General features: G+C 37.9%; 1 protein-coding gene across 1 annotated transcript in view; it reads left to right on the forward strand.

The window, feature by feature from the left end:
• Window positions 1-13,739, forward strand: part of LOC120532052 (protein unc-13 homolog B-like) — an 812,076-nt gene that overhangs the window by 526,178 nt on the left and 272,159 nt on the right. The window contains exon 18 of the mRNA XM_039757963.1: window positions 673-814. Within this exon, the coding sequence (XP_039613897.1) occupies window positions 673-814 (142 nt within the window). The remainder of the gene's footprint in view (window positions 1-672; window positions 815-13,739) is intronic.

Here is a 13,739-nt window from a genome sequence, read left to right on the forward strand (position 1 = left end):
ACAATACCCACCAATTATTTAAATAAATAAATCTACATCGAAAATTATGGATATCATACAAAAGAGAGTATATGATGATAATAATTAACATTTAAACAAAATATAAAGAAAATGCTAAGAACTATGGCAATTATATTTACAGTTATATAAAAACAAACAGACAATCACTCCATTATTTTTCAAACAGTACAAAGTCTTTAAACTACAGACAAGACAGTAAATCTCCAGGGAAAGAATCCAAAGACAACTAGATTAGTGCATCTCAGTAAAACATCAGTCTCTGAGGTGCTATATCTTGAGGTCCACACTCACCAGGCAGGCAAGAGATGCCTCATAATCTCAAACTTATGGAACTTTTGGAGAAGGAAACCTTTATAGCTGAACAACCTATGGATTTTTTGTCAGGGTTAAGAAGTATGATGCTACAAATAAACAATCATGTACAAAAAAAAGAGTGGAAAAATAACATTGTTTTCTTGGTCACATACATGTCAAAATAATGAAACCATTTCCTTGAATTCAAAAGTACTGAACATATCTAGTATGTTCCAAAAATTAATACAAAAATTCAACAGTTAAATCTAAATGATAAAATACTGTTGTGTTACAAACACAGAGAGTATTCTGCCTTTACAACTGTGATGTAATTCTTAATATATCATTCTTTTTCAGTTGTGTCTGCACAGGGTCTTCAAGCCAAGGATAAAACTGGATCCAGTGACCCCTATGTTACTGTGCAAGTGGGCAAAACAAAGAGGAGGACTAAAACTATCTATGGGAATCTTAACCCTTTTTGGGATGAGAAGTATCATTTGTGAGTCCTACTTGTCTTTCCCTAGATTTCCAAACACTTTTTGCTGGACTATGTCTTTAATGTAACATAATTAGCCGTTGTGAAAGCTTGGGGGGGCCGGAGAGCCCCAAACCCCAATACAAACACACTAAGACAGTCCTGTGTGCAAATAACTGGGTGTTTATTAAACAAATTCCACACAAAAAAGCATCAAAGTTATCTCTCCTCCAAACACCTGACCTATCTCCACCTCACTGCTCTACTCCAGTTGAGTGTTGCTTGTTCTCCTCCAAGTTCTGACTTGTCTGCACAGGGCAGTGTGGTCCCTTTTATTGAGGAACCAAGAAACCCCTACTGGTGCCAGGGTTGTTGCCCGTTGAAAACACCTCCAGGTCACAGGGAAGTCCCATATAACTGGGAGTACATCTCCCAATAGCGCCATCTTGCGGCACCTGTGGGCACCAGGAGGGTTTTGCTGCAAGACTACAAATTTCAGCATTCCCTGCTGGTTCTTGAATGGCTGCTGATATCGAGGGCCACTGCCACCTAGCGACTCAGAGAAGTCGACACCCCCAGAGACTGTCCTTCCCTGCCCTCCTCTTCTATCAGGACGCTTGTCTATTCATCTGGGACTTCCAGGCCAAGTAAGGAACCATCTTCTCTGCTGGCTGGGATGTCCATCCATCCACTTGGAGAGACTTGTCCAGGTATGACACCCTTCCTTCTCTCTGCCAGAATGTCTTTCTGTCTACTCGGGGCCTCCTGCCCGAGTAAAGTATCTTCCCGTCTCCTTGTCTCAATACCCATCCATCCCGTGTGCCACTGTCACAGTATAATAAAAAAAACCTCCCATATAATATGTTATTCCCTAGCTTTGCTGTAATCAAAATAATTGAACTTTTAGATGGTTTTCTTGATAGTGAAAGGCATAAAGTTAAAACATTACTTTGTTTCTGTCTAAGTTGGTATCATCAGATCTAGACGATTAAGTTAACATTTGATAAAGCAGAAGAAAGTTTGCTGATGAGGATGAGAAACAAAAAAGGATGTTAGTACTTGTGAGGCTATGATTTAAAGAAGTAAAATAATAAATAATTTTATATTGCCGAAGGGTGATAGTAAAGTGCCACTTACACTGTAAAGCTGCATTGTAACCATGCTGACAAGAATAAGTGTGAATCCCTAGCACTGCCAGTCTATTTACAGCTTAGATGAATAACACCTTTGTGGTCCAGTTCATGTGCCCTTCAGTCCACATTTCCCATGTGTGCTGTAATACTATGTTTCCCCAAGTTCAGTCCTAGGGGGCTTCTATGGCATTCTTACTTTTGCTTGATCACATAATTTAGTTAACTGTCCATTTTTACTGTCTAGCTCTAAACATTTTTGAAGTATTTTGTGCTTTGCCAAAACTTTGGTAAGATTCCTTTACCATTTTCTTTTTAAGTTATATTTTCTATAGTTGGCTGTCTTAATTGTCTCTAAATGTTGACAATATTGAATGCTAAAGGAGAGCAATTACTTAAGTGTCACATTTACTTTTCTGCTCTTCCGTAATAAAATGACAGTGAACTAATTGTTTTTAGCATCTGTGTCTGCACTGCTCATTACTAGTTGTCAGCATTTGGATATACTTAAGAAAGCAAACATTATATAAGAGTAAATTAAAAAAAAAAAAACAGCAAAAGAAAATAGGTATTTAAATTCAAGTAATTATAAATTTTTTAGAAATATTTATAGTCCAAATAACTAAGCAATACGTTCAGTTAAAAGTAAGAATGATTTACTAATTGTGTAATCGATTGGAATAAAAACTTATAGTTAAAGGACTGAAATTGGAAAGCCACTATTGCAGAACACTTTGGTTGTTTGTCAATTGAATGTTTTTAAGCAAACCAGTGTAAGTCAGTGTGTCAGTTTGCATATACATTTTAAGTATGAGAGATATTAATCAGCCAATATGGTATATTGGTTATGGTCTCCGACTTTAACACTACAATTACCAGAGCCTATGAGAAAACTCGTGAATCCGGCCCACCTTAAATCCGTTCGCACTTCTCCGCCAGCATCTTTTGTCCTGTAAATGTACCGATTAAGACAAGCAGCAAGCAGCCGGCTATGCCATCCCCCACCGTCGCAGAACATTCACTAAGTTTTCCCAGCTCATGCCTTGTTTGATTATCTGGGAGTGAGTGAACTACTGGAGTTTTAGAGTGGAAATAATAGATTCTTATTTGGAACACATGCATTACATGTGTGTTCCGTTTCTATAGTAATCTGTGTAAACACATTGTTAAAACAGAAACTTTTTCATATTTTAGTAATAAATGTTACAAAATGTAAGCATAAACTATAGAATGCTTGAAGCCTGATTTCCAAAGATCAAATAAACACTTTCACAAAAGGTTCAAGAATGATATAACAGCTTCCGTGACGTAATGGTAAGATTTGCTGCCGTGCCTCAGGGACCTGAGTTCAATTCCACACTGGGAGGAAAGTGTTATTTTGTTTTTTCTTTTTAACCTCAAACGGGCATAAAATTTATAAATTGGTATGCACTGTCAGTTAATGAGATTATTATGTTTTCATGTGTGATGCTCCTTTTAAAATATTTTTTAACAATTGAGACTGCAATTAACATGAACAAGTGTCCTTATAACTGTTATTTTTAAGATCCATAACACACAGACAGACAGAGCACTGCGTAATAGAGAGACAGACAGGCAGAGAAGTCACAAGATATATAAATAAACAGGGAAGGCTCTGTATAATAGATATATAAAAAAACAGCTAAGGGGATAGATATATAGATCAATAGGAAGGAAAGGCACTATATGATAGACAGACAAGGAAGCTGCTATATAATAATAAAATTATTGTTATTACTATATAGATAGACTGGGTGTTCACTGTATAAAAGACAGACAGACAAAGCACTACTAAATGAAAAATGGTACAGCCTTTTTATTAATCAACAGCTTCTTTAGGAAGGCAAGCAGATAATGAGAGCTCATGAAGATGTGAAAATCACTAGCAGACAGATAGATACCAAAGGCACTGTATAACAGCTACAAAACTGTCAGAAAAAACAGGGTATAAAGTAAATAATATACAGAAAGAGAAGCCACTAGATAGGTAGATAAATAGACAGACATGAAAAGCATTATATAAGACAGATAGATAGGAAAGGCACTATATACTAAGCAGAAAAGGAATCAAAAAAGAAGTAATAATATTATTACTACAAAGACATATAGACAGGGAATTTACTGTAAAATAGGCAAGACAGCGAAGGCACTATATAAGAAAACAGACAAAGAACACACTAGACAGATAGATCTCAGCAGTAGCAATATATTAGTTTTACTAGCAAAATACCCACGCTTCGCAGCAGAGAAGTAGTGTGTTAAAGAAGTAATGAAAAAGAAAAGGAAACATTTTAAAAATAACGTAACATCATTGTCAATGTAATTGTTTTTTCACTGTTATGAGTGTTGCTGTCATATATATCTATACTAATAAAAGGGAAAGCCCTCACTGACTGACTGACCGACTCACTCACTCACCACAAAATTCTCCAACTTCCCGTGCAGGTAGAAGGCTGAAGTTTGGCAAGCGTATTCCTTACAGCTTACTTAAATAAGTTAAGCAGGTTTAATTTCGAAATTCTACATGTAAAGGTCATAACGGTCGACCACATCCGCTATGTTGAACTTTCTTATTTATGGCCCCATCTTCACGAAATTTGGTAGGTGGCTTCCCTGCGCTAACCAAAACCGATGTACATACTTATTTCAGTGGTATGATGCCACTATTGGCCGCCATATTGAACTTTTCAGTGTCACTAATTCTCCAACTTCCCGTGTAGGTAGAAGGCTGAAATTTGGCAGGCTCATTCCTTAGAGCTTACTTACAAAAGTTAAGCAGGTTTCATTTCAAAATTCTACGCGTAACAGTCATAACAGTAGACAACGTCCGCCATGTTGAACTTTCTTATTTATGGCCCCATCTTCACGAAATTTGGTAGGCGGCTTCCCTGCGCTAACCGAAACCAATGTACGTACTTATTTCGGTAGTATGATGCCACTGTCGGCCGCCATATTGAACTTTTCAACGGTCTTTGTTACTTATGGGCCCATCTTCAAGAAATTTGGTACGCGGGTTCCCAATGCTAACTGAATCCTACTTACGTACATATATACGTTCATAGCCTGCAGCTCGGTCACCATGTGAGGCGGCATTGCGTACCCCATCTCAACGCCTCCCACGTTGTTGGCTGCCTACCTATATAAGGCTGTCCGTCGCTCCGGTCTCTACATTCCCTTCCTTGCTTCTCCACAGGATTCACGTCTTCCTGCTCATAACTACAGCCTTTTTATTTAATCCACGGCTTCTCCGCTGTTTTATTGTTCGTTTATTACGATTATAGTTATTGTGTAGGTATTTTAGAGTTACTTTACATTGTTCAGGTACCCATTTCCTTTATCATTCCAGCTGTACCCCCATTAACATGTCCATTGAGGTGATCACTATCGATTTAAGAACTGTCACTTACCGAGTGGTTTCCATGCCAGGAGATGGCACCTACCTTTTCCATTCTCTTTGTTACATATTGCACGGCCATATCAGGCTCATTCTTGATATCCTGAGGAACATTGTCTTATGTATTGAATGACTGGGACAGGTTCAAGGTGTGGACTGATGACGGTACAGGAGATAATTATACTACACAGGAGCACTATAAGAATGAAATACTTAAGCCCTTCACCTATGGTACTGCATGTGAGTTGATGCCTGCTGCTGAATTGTTCGATTGTCGCTTTCAAGTGTACCGAAATGGCCAAATATTTTACACCTTTCGACAACTGCCAATGCCTCTTAAACATTTTAGATTCACAGGTGACGATTTCAGTAGTGAACACTTTGATGTTTATGAATGTTTAAACTCTCAAAAGCTGGATGTGAAGTTATCGATGAAACCGGTTGTATGCTTACAACACTTGACAGATGCTGAATGTCACTTCAACACAAGTCCTGCAAATACTGTCGTAATTGAAACAAACCATGATACCATGATGCTCAAACCAATTATGACAGCAGCAATCCAAGCTGTGAGATTTGAAACAAGATTACTTTTCACATGGCCAACTGTACGTTGCATGCTCAAGAGTAAGCACAGCGCACAGCTTGGTCATATTACAACTGGAGGGCCGAACTGACAATGTGGTATACAAAGAGATCCTTACCAAATAATTATTGGTATATTTTCCCTCAGTTTAAAAAGGTTTAATTTTCTTCTTAATAAAAATTTTAAGGCTGTACTTTGCCGCTGCGAAGCACTGGTATTTTGCTAGCATATAATAAAATGTAAACTACTGTCATTTATCCTAACCTTATAAATTACCTTGTGAAATGGTAGTTGCTAAATATAATTTTAAATAAAAGTAATTAATTCAATATGTCATTGTTGTTAAGTTGCTTGTATTTGAGTTAAAGCCCTGTCACGTAAAAGAAACAATCACTCACACAAGGCCACATGCATTTGTTCTTTCAATAAGAAGCAACTGCTCACAGTTTATATAATAATTGTATAACGGAGTATGTAACTGAACTTTGTAAGACAATCAACTGGTATTTTACAGCAAAAAAAAAAAAATGACTCAATGTAGTAATTCATATGAGTTTTCTGCAATTCATGACTTCAGTTTTTGCTCTTCCACTCTGTATTAACTTCTTTTACCGCCAAATGGAAACCGGTACAAGTTGTACTGTAAACTGAATGCTCTTAAGTATTTAAAAAACATTGAAATGTCATTCCTGGTTATGTACTTAGTGACATTCTATAAATACACCCTACTCCAATAGGCTTAAGCCACAATTGGACAAATTTAATTGATACCCTACTTTTTTTTATAGCACAAGGTAAGTCGCTTCTGCTAAGAGTATGATATTAAAAGAAAACTTAAGGCAATGATTTTGAGTGAGTAAAAGTAATTACTTACTGTATTAAAAAAAGAGTATTCAGTAAGTTTTAAGGGTTTTGTTTTCACCAAGGTTATTATAGTTTTGCCTTTTTATGTTAGTTTTTATTTCTATATTTTTTCTGACCTTACTTGGAAATTCATCGTGTTTTCCTTCATCGTGTATTTTTGTTTTAGTTTACAACAACAACAATATTTATTTACATAGCACATTTTCATACAAATGATGTAGCTCAAAGTACTTTACAGTGTGAAGAAAGAGAAAAAAGACAAAATATAGAAATAAAATTAGGCAAAACTAATTAACACAGAATAAAAGTAAGTCCAATTGCTAGGGAGGACAGAAAAAACAAAAAACTAAATCTGCAGGTGTTCTAAGCCATGAGACCACCCAACCTCCACTAGGCATTCTACCTAACATAAGTGATCTCAAACAGTCCTCATCGTTTTCAGGCTCCACGTAAAAGAATTAGACGATGATAGTAATGTACTATGTCAAGAACACTATCAAGGTGTGTATCTGTCGCTCTTCATGTACAGCCGGGATACGCTGCTATCAATGAGAGCAGCTACCAGTCATTCCCCATGTATTACTAATATACAGGACAAATTAAAATGTTTGAAACCCAGGAAGAGAGGAAAAAGACATGGACTATGAGTACGTCTGAGACAGAGAAGTTTTAAAACACCTTTGCCAACCATCATCATGAGCAACGCACAGTCTTTGCGAAATAACGTGGACGAGATGAGAGCATCTACGCGATACCTCCACGAGTACCTTGAAAGCTGTCTGATGTGCTTTACGGAGACCTGGTTTAAAAATGCGGACTTGGATACAGCAGTTGAAGTAGATGGATTTGTTTGTGTACGGCAAGACAGAAATCCATCTTCTGGTAAGCAGACGGGTGGTGGGGTCTGCCTTTACATTAACAAAAGGTAGTGCAGGAATATCACTGAAAAAGAGTGCATCTGCACACCAAATATTGAACTACTCCCCATCGGACTTCGCCCATACTGTCTACCACGGGAGTTTAATCAATTATTTGTGACTGTCATTTACATTCCGCCGCATGCTGATGTGGGAGCTGCAGCTTAATCGATTTTTGAAACTGCTCATAAACTAGAAACCAAATCACCTGGTTCTTTCAAACTTGTGATGGGTGATTTAAGTTTATGCAATCTGGAGTCAGCATTACCAAATTACCATCAGTATGTGAATATAAACACTAGAGGGGACAAAACTCTGGACAAGTGCTATGGAAACGTCCCTGATGCCTACATATCTCATCACAGAGCAGCCCTGGGTGCGTCTGACCATGTCATTGTTCACCTACTCCCAAAGTACAAACAGAAACTAAAACAAGAAAATCCAGCCATACGAATCACACAAAACTGGTGCAAAGACAGTGTATAGGAACTGCAGGAATGCTTCTCCGGTACAAATTGGGATGTGGTGACATCCCCACAGTCACTGAATGAGGCCACTGTCAGTGAATATATGAAATTCTGTGAGTCTATGATCATAAAGGAAAAAACTGTCAAGTTGTACCCAAACAGTAAGCTATGGATCACTAAAGAGGTTAAAGCATTAATTTTGGAAAAGCAACATGCACATCAAGAAAATAAGATAGAAGATAAGCGAATTTTACAGCAAAGGATTAACAGGTTAATTAAACAAAATAAAAAGATGTATGGGGGAAAAAATCAAGAGGTGGTTTAATGATAACAATTCAAAGCAGGTCTGGAAGGGACTAAAAACAATTACAGGACTGGGCTCTAAAAAGAATGTGAATTTTCCAGCTGACAAAGAACACAAACTTTTAGCAGATGAACTGAATAACTTTTTTGCCAGATTTGAAACACCTGATTTCAGCACCCAAAATTCAGAAATAAAGGAGATGCTTTATAAAAACACCAGGAATTCTGCTGTGATACGGTTCGGGTTAACTGAAGTGGAGAAAGGCTTGCAGCAGGCCAAAACAAACTGTGCAGAGGGACCAGACGGCATATCAGGTCGGCTCTTAAAGTCTTGCTCTAAGCAGCTCTCTCCAGTTTTTCATTTGCTTTTTAACTGGTCTCTGACCTGGGGTATTGTACCTAATCTGTGGAAACAATCAATCATTACCCCTGTATCTAAGGTTTGTAGGCCAAGCCGTTTAAATGACTACAGACCAGTGGCACTTACATCTATTCCAATGAAATGCTTTGAACATTTGGTGAAAAACATTTTAATGACCGAGACAAAGTCATTTCAAGACAACAATCAATTTGCTTATTGTGCAAACAGAAGTATGGAAGATATTCTGCTTGTTATCTTACATCAAATCTACACCTTTCTTGATCAGCCTGGTTTATATGTCAGAGCACTATTTTTGGATTTTTCTTCAGCGTTCAATACCATACAGCCTCATATACTGATTGGGAAATTGAACAGTATGAATGTAAACCCATTTATTACACTATGGATTCAGAACTTTCTTTTAAACCGTTCACAGACAGTTAAAGTTCAATGACTTTTTCAGTTGTCATTCATTCAAACACAGGATGTCCACAGGAGTGTGACTTATCACCATTACTGTTTACTCTGTACACAAGTGACTTGAGACAGAACAATGACCACTGCTCCATTATCAAGTATGTGGATGACACCATGCTCATAGGATTTATATCTGGGGAGGATGAAAGCCAATATCTAAATCAAGTGGACTGTATGGTTAACTGGTGCAATAAAAACTCTCTCACTCTGAATGTAAAAAAGACCAAAGAAATGATATTTGATTTTAAGAGACAGAAATCTGTATGTTCACCTATTGTAGTTCTGGGAGAGGAGGTAGAAATAGTGACTGAATATAAATACTTAGGAAATTACCTAATTAGCGATCTTAACTGGAATACAAATACAAAAAAAATTATTCTCTAAATCCAACCAGCGCTTATTTCTCCTCCATAAACTCAAACTATTTAAATTAGACAAGGACATCATGTTGTCCTTTTATCGCAGTATGATCCAGTCTGTGATCACTTTAAGTTTCATTGTCTGGTTTAATAGTCTGACAAACCAAAACTCAAAAGCTCCAGCAGATTACAAAGTATGCAGCTAAATTTATTGGGGCTGATGTAGATGATTTGACTAGTGTATGGCAGAGGGCAATGTTAAAGAAACTGGAAATCATCTCAACTGATGACAGACATCCATTACATGTAGAAGTTCAGTAAATCAGGAAGGATAGTCACTTTAAAAACCCACACAAATCGCTCCACAAACTCCTTTCTTCCTAGTTTCATGAATTTTCAATAAGAAATATCGGAGATAATGATTAAGGTTCTGCGGTGGGCTGGCGCCTTGCCCTGGGTTTGTTTCCTGCCTTGAACCCTGTGTTGGCTGGGATTGGCTCCAGCAGACCCCCGTGACCCTGTAATTAGTATATAGCCAGTTGGATAATGGATGGATGGAGGATTAAGGTTTTGATATATATCCTGTAACCTTTTTTTTTGTTATAAATATGTATTATCTAACTGCCTTACCTTAAACCTTCTTGTTTCTATTTCTCTGTTTTATCTCATTCTGTCTGTTATTAGATGCAACTGAGAAGGCAAATTTCATGTTTTCTTGTGTGAACATGACTAAATAGAAACCTTAAAACTTAATTAGCACACCAGATACTTCTTTGAAAAAAACCTGTAGGTATTGGGTCAGCAATGCAGGTGGAGGGTCTCAGTTGAGAAATTATTTTATATAAATTAGGTAAATCTATCCTGGTAATAGAATTTAATTTGTTTAAAATGGAGTGCCGGGGTTTAGAAGGATTAGTATTGGGGAGATGTACTGTAATGTTTACAATATCATTAATTTTGTGATTAAAAAATATAGAAAAAACCTCACAAGCTTCACTGGAGGGGCGGCACGGTGGCGCAGTGGTAGCGCTGCTGCCTCGCAGTTAGGAGACCTGGGTTCACTTCCCGGGTCCTCCCTGCGTGGAGTTTGCATGTTCTCCCCGTGTCTGCGTGGGTTTCCTCCGGGCGCTCCGGTTTCCTCCCACAATCCAAAGACATGCAGGTTAGGTGGATTGGCGATTCTAAATTGGCCCTAGTGTGCGCTTGGTGTGTGGGTGTGTTTGTGTGTGTCCTGCGGTGGGTTGGCACCCTGCCCAGGATTGGTTCCTGCCTTGTGCCCTGTGTTGGCTGGGATTGGCTCCAGCAGACCCCCATGACCCTGTATTCGGATTCAGCGGGTTAGAAAATGGATGGATGGAAGTTTCACTGGAAATTTTGTGGAGGGATTCCATTGAGTGACCTGGGCTTAGACAACGATCAATTGCAGAGAATAAAACTCTTCGATTACTAGCATTGTTATTTATAATTTTAGAGAAATAGCACCGCCTCTTAAGACGAACTATGTTGTTGTATTATGTTATTTTAGCCTTCAATATCTCTTAGTGGAAAATCAGTTTAATTTTTCTCCATTTATGCTCAGCTCTCTGGCATGTTTTCTTTAGATCAGACACTCTTTGGGTCTTCCATGGTGTAATAGTGCTGGAAGATTTTTTAACTGTCTTTTTAGGAGCGACTATGTCAGCGGCAGCTCTCACTTTAGTATTAAAATTTTCTACCTTACTATTTCCATTATCCCCACTATTGTAGTAAGCACTACAAATGAACTTTGTTTTATTTCACAAAAACAAAAATATTTCTATTTTATTTTTATATCCATTTTTTTCAGTATTAGTTTTAGTAATTACTAGCTATTCCCTTAGCTCTGCCTGCATAGTAGTGGAACAGGACAAACTTTAAAAATAAATACAAAAATTTTTAAAAATGTAATTTGTATTGTGAAGAATTTGTACTGATAGCTTTCATATCCTAGAGGCTCTTCATTTACAATATGTTTTGGTTTTGCTATCAGTAGTGAGACTGTAGCTGTGATCTTTTTGCCAAAAATATAAAAAGTCAGCAAGGTATCTCTGGCCAAACAGAAGGCAGGAACACTGCAATGTCAGACGTTGCCACTGTATCTGATCGTGTTCAGCTCTGATGGGAGAGCGTCCCCTGCGTGGGGAGAAAAGCATGTGGCCGTAATATCTCTTGCAATTAGCAGCTACCCTCTAAAACACACGTAACTTTGATATCCCTCTCAAAAACATCAAATGTTACTCCTTAACAATCTCTAGATGATAATGTCTCCTGAACAAACAGGTATTGCTAGCCAAGGCAAGGTATGCTCCAACACGTGGCGAAAGGTAGACTAATCCGAATGGAGGCTGGCGCATGCTCCCTACTCCTAAGGTCCCACCTCCACGTCTCTTTGGCCCGCAGCTTCTAACTCAGATTCACGCAAATAAATTGGTGCTGCAAGCGAACTATATTTAGCGCAATGAGAGAATTCTCATAATCAACCAGAATGTTCAAGCAAATTATAGAAAAAAAAAATCCAATCTACATCCGTGAAGTAGTTCTCTTGTGAAAGGCGGACATACATACAGACAGACAGACATTGGATATTATTTATATATATATATATATATATATATATATAGAGAGAGAGAGAGAGAGAGAGAGAGAGAGAGAGAGAGAGAGAGAGAGATGGTATTGTTAAAGAGCTACTATGCAGTTTCGCTTTGTGTCACAATCAGAACTGTAGACTTAATGGATTTGGATATATTAGTGGAAGCTTACTACACTAAATGGTTTACTGTCTGGTTTTGTTTGATAAAAACAAGCATAATCAAACCAGATACTGAATATGAACAATTTTTATTATATTTTAAAATATAATTCTACGCCATTTGTTCTGAACAAATGGGTGCTGATTGTTGGCACTTTTTATCTTTTCCTTTTATTGCCCAGGGTGGGCCCATTTGTATTGAAATTTAGGTGAATTCTCCTTTCATATATCGCATATCTCGCTCCAAGACAATGTGCTTATAATGAATGCCTTCAATATTCCATTTGCAATTTCTCCCATACTGGGCTTTTTATTTTCTACCAGCAACATTGATCTCTGAGTTCATCTCAGGTACATACAATTTATAGACAGAATTTTGCCACCTGCAGGACTGAAAAGATATAAAAAATCAGAAAGTAGATTTAAATGTGTTCTGACAGGTGTGATCATGAAAATCATGGGGGCTTTGGAAGAACACGGCTCTTAGGCTTGAATAAATGTGTAGACCCCACCTATCCGTATTGAGGGAAACAAAGATAAACAAGTATTTATTGTCAAGGTTAGGGGCAGTGAGACTTAAATAGCCCATGCATAAGAATAGTAAACACTTAATGAGCAGAGCAAGAGTAGGTAATAGGTATATGGTCAGGCAAAAAACAACAGAGACAGCATCTGAGATTAGGAACAATATATATATTATCTAAAACTGTTTATCCATAGCACGATGGCAGGAAACCTGGAGCCTACCCCAGCAGGTTTCGATGCAAGGCAGGAAAAATCCCTGGTATGAAATATGTATGGTAGCAGTGGGTAGCTCTTCTGCCTCGTAGTTACGAGACCCGGGTTCGCTTCCCGGGTCCTCCCTGTGTGGAGTTTGCATGTTCTCCCTGTGTCTGCGTGGGTTTCCTCCGGGTACCCCGGTTTCCTCCCACAGTCCAAAGACATGCAGGTTAGGTGCATTGCTGATTCTATATTGTCCCTTGTGTGTGCTTGGTGTGTGTACGCACCCTGTGGTGGCAACTACTTTAAGTGAGTTCTTCAACAAAGTGGTTGAATCTGGGACCAAAGGGCAGGTGATTCCATTTTTTTAACTTCCTGTTCTTTAATTTATGTTTACTTATTTAGTTAACATGTTTTGGTCCACTAATACTAAGTCCGGAATGAGCTCTCCATCATAATATTATGACAGCTAGTCTGTCATTAAATGAACTAACTCATTGCTTCAGTTGAATGAGTTCAGTTCTCGCTTGTATGTTTTTTTTTTCCAGCTTTTTTATGATTAGCCTAATTTACATACGGACAA

This window comes from Polypterus senegalus, chromosome 7, assembly GCF_016835505.1.
Source record: "Polypterus senegalus isolate Bchr_013 chromosome 7, ASM1683550v1, whole genome shotgun sequence".
Lineage (NCBI taxonomy): Eukaryota > Metazoa > Chordata > Cladistia > Polypteriformes > Polypteridae > Polypterus > Polypterus senegalus.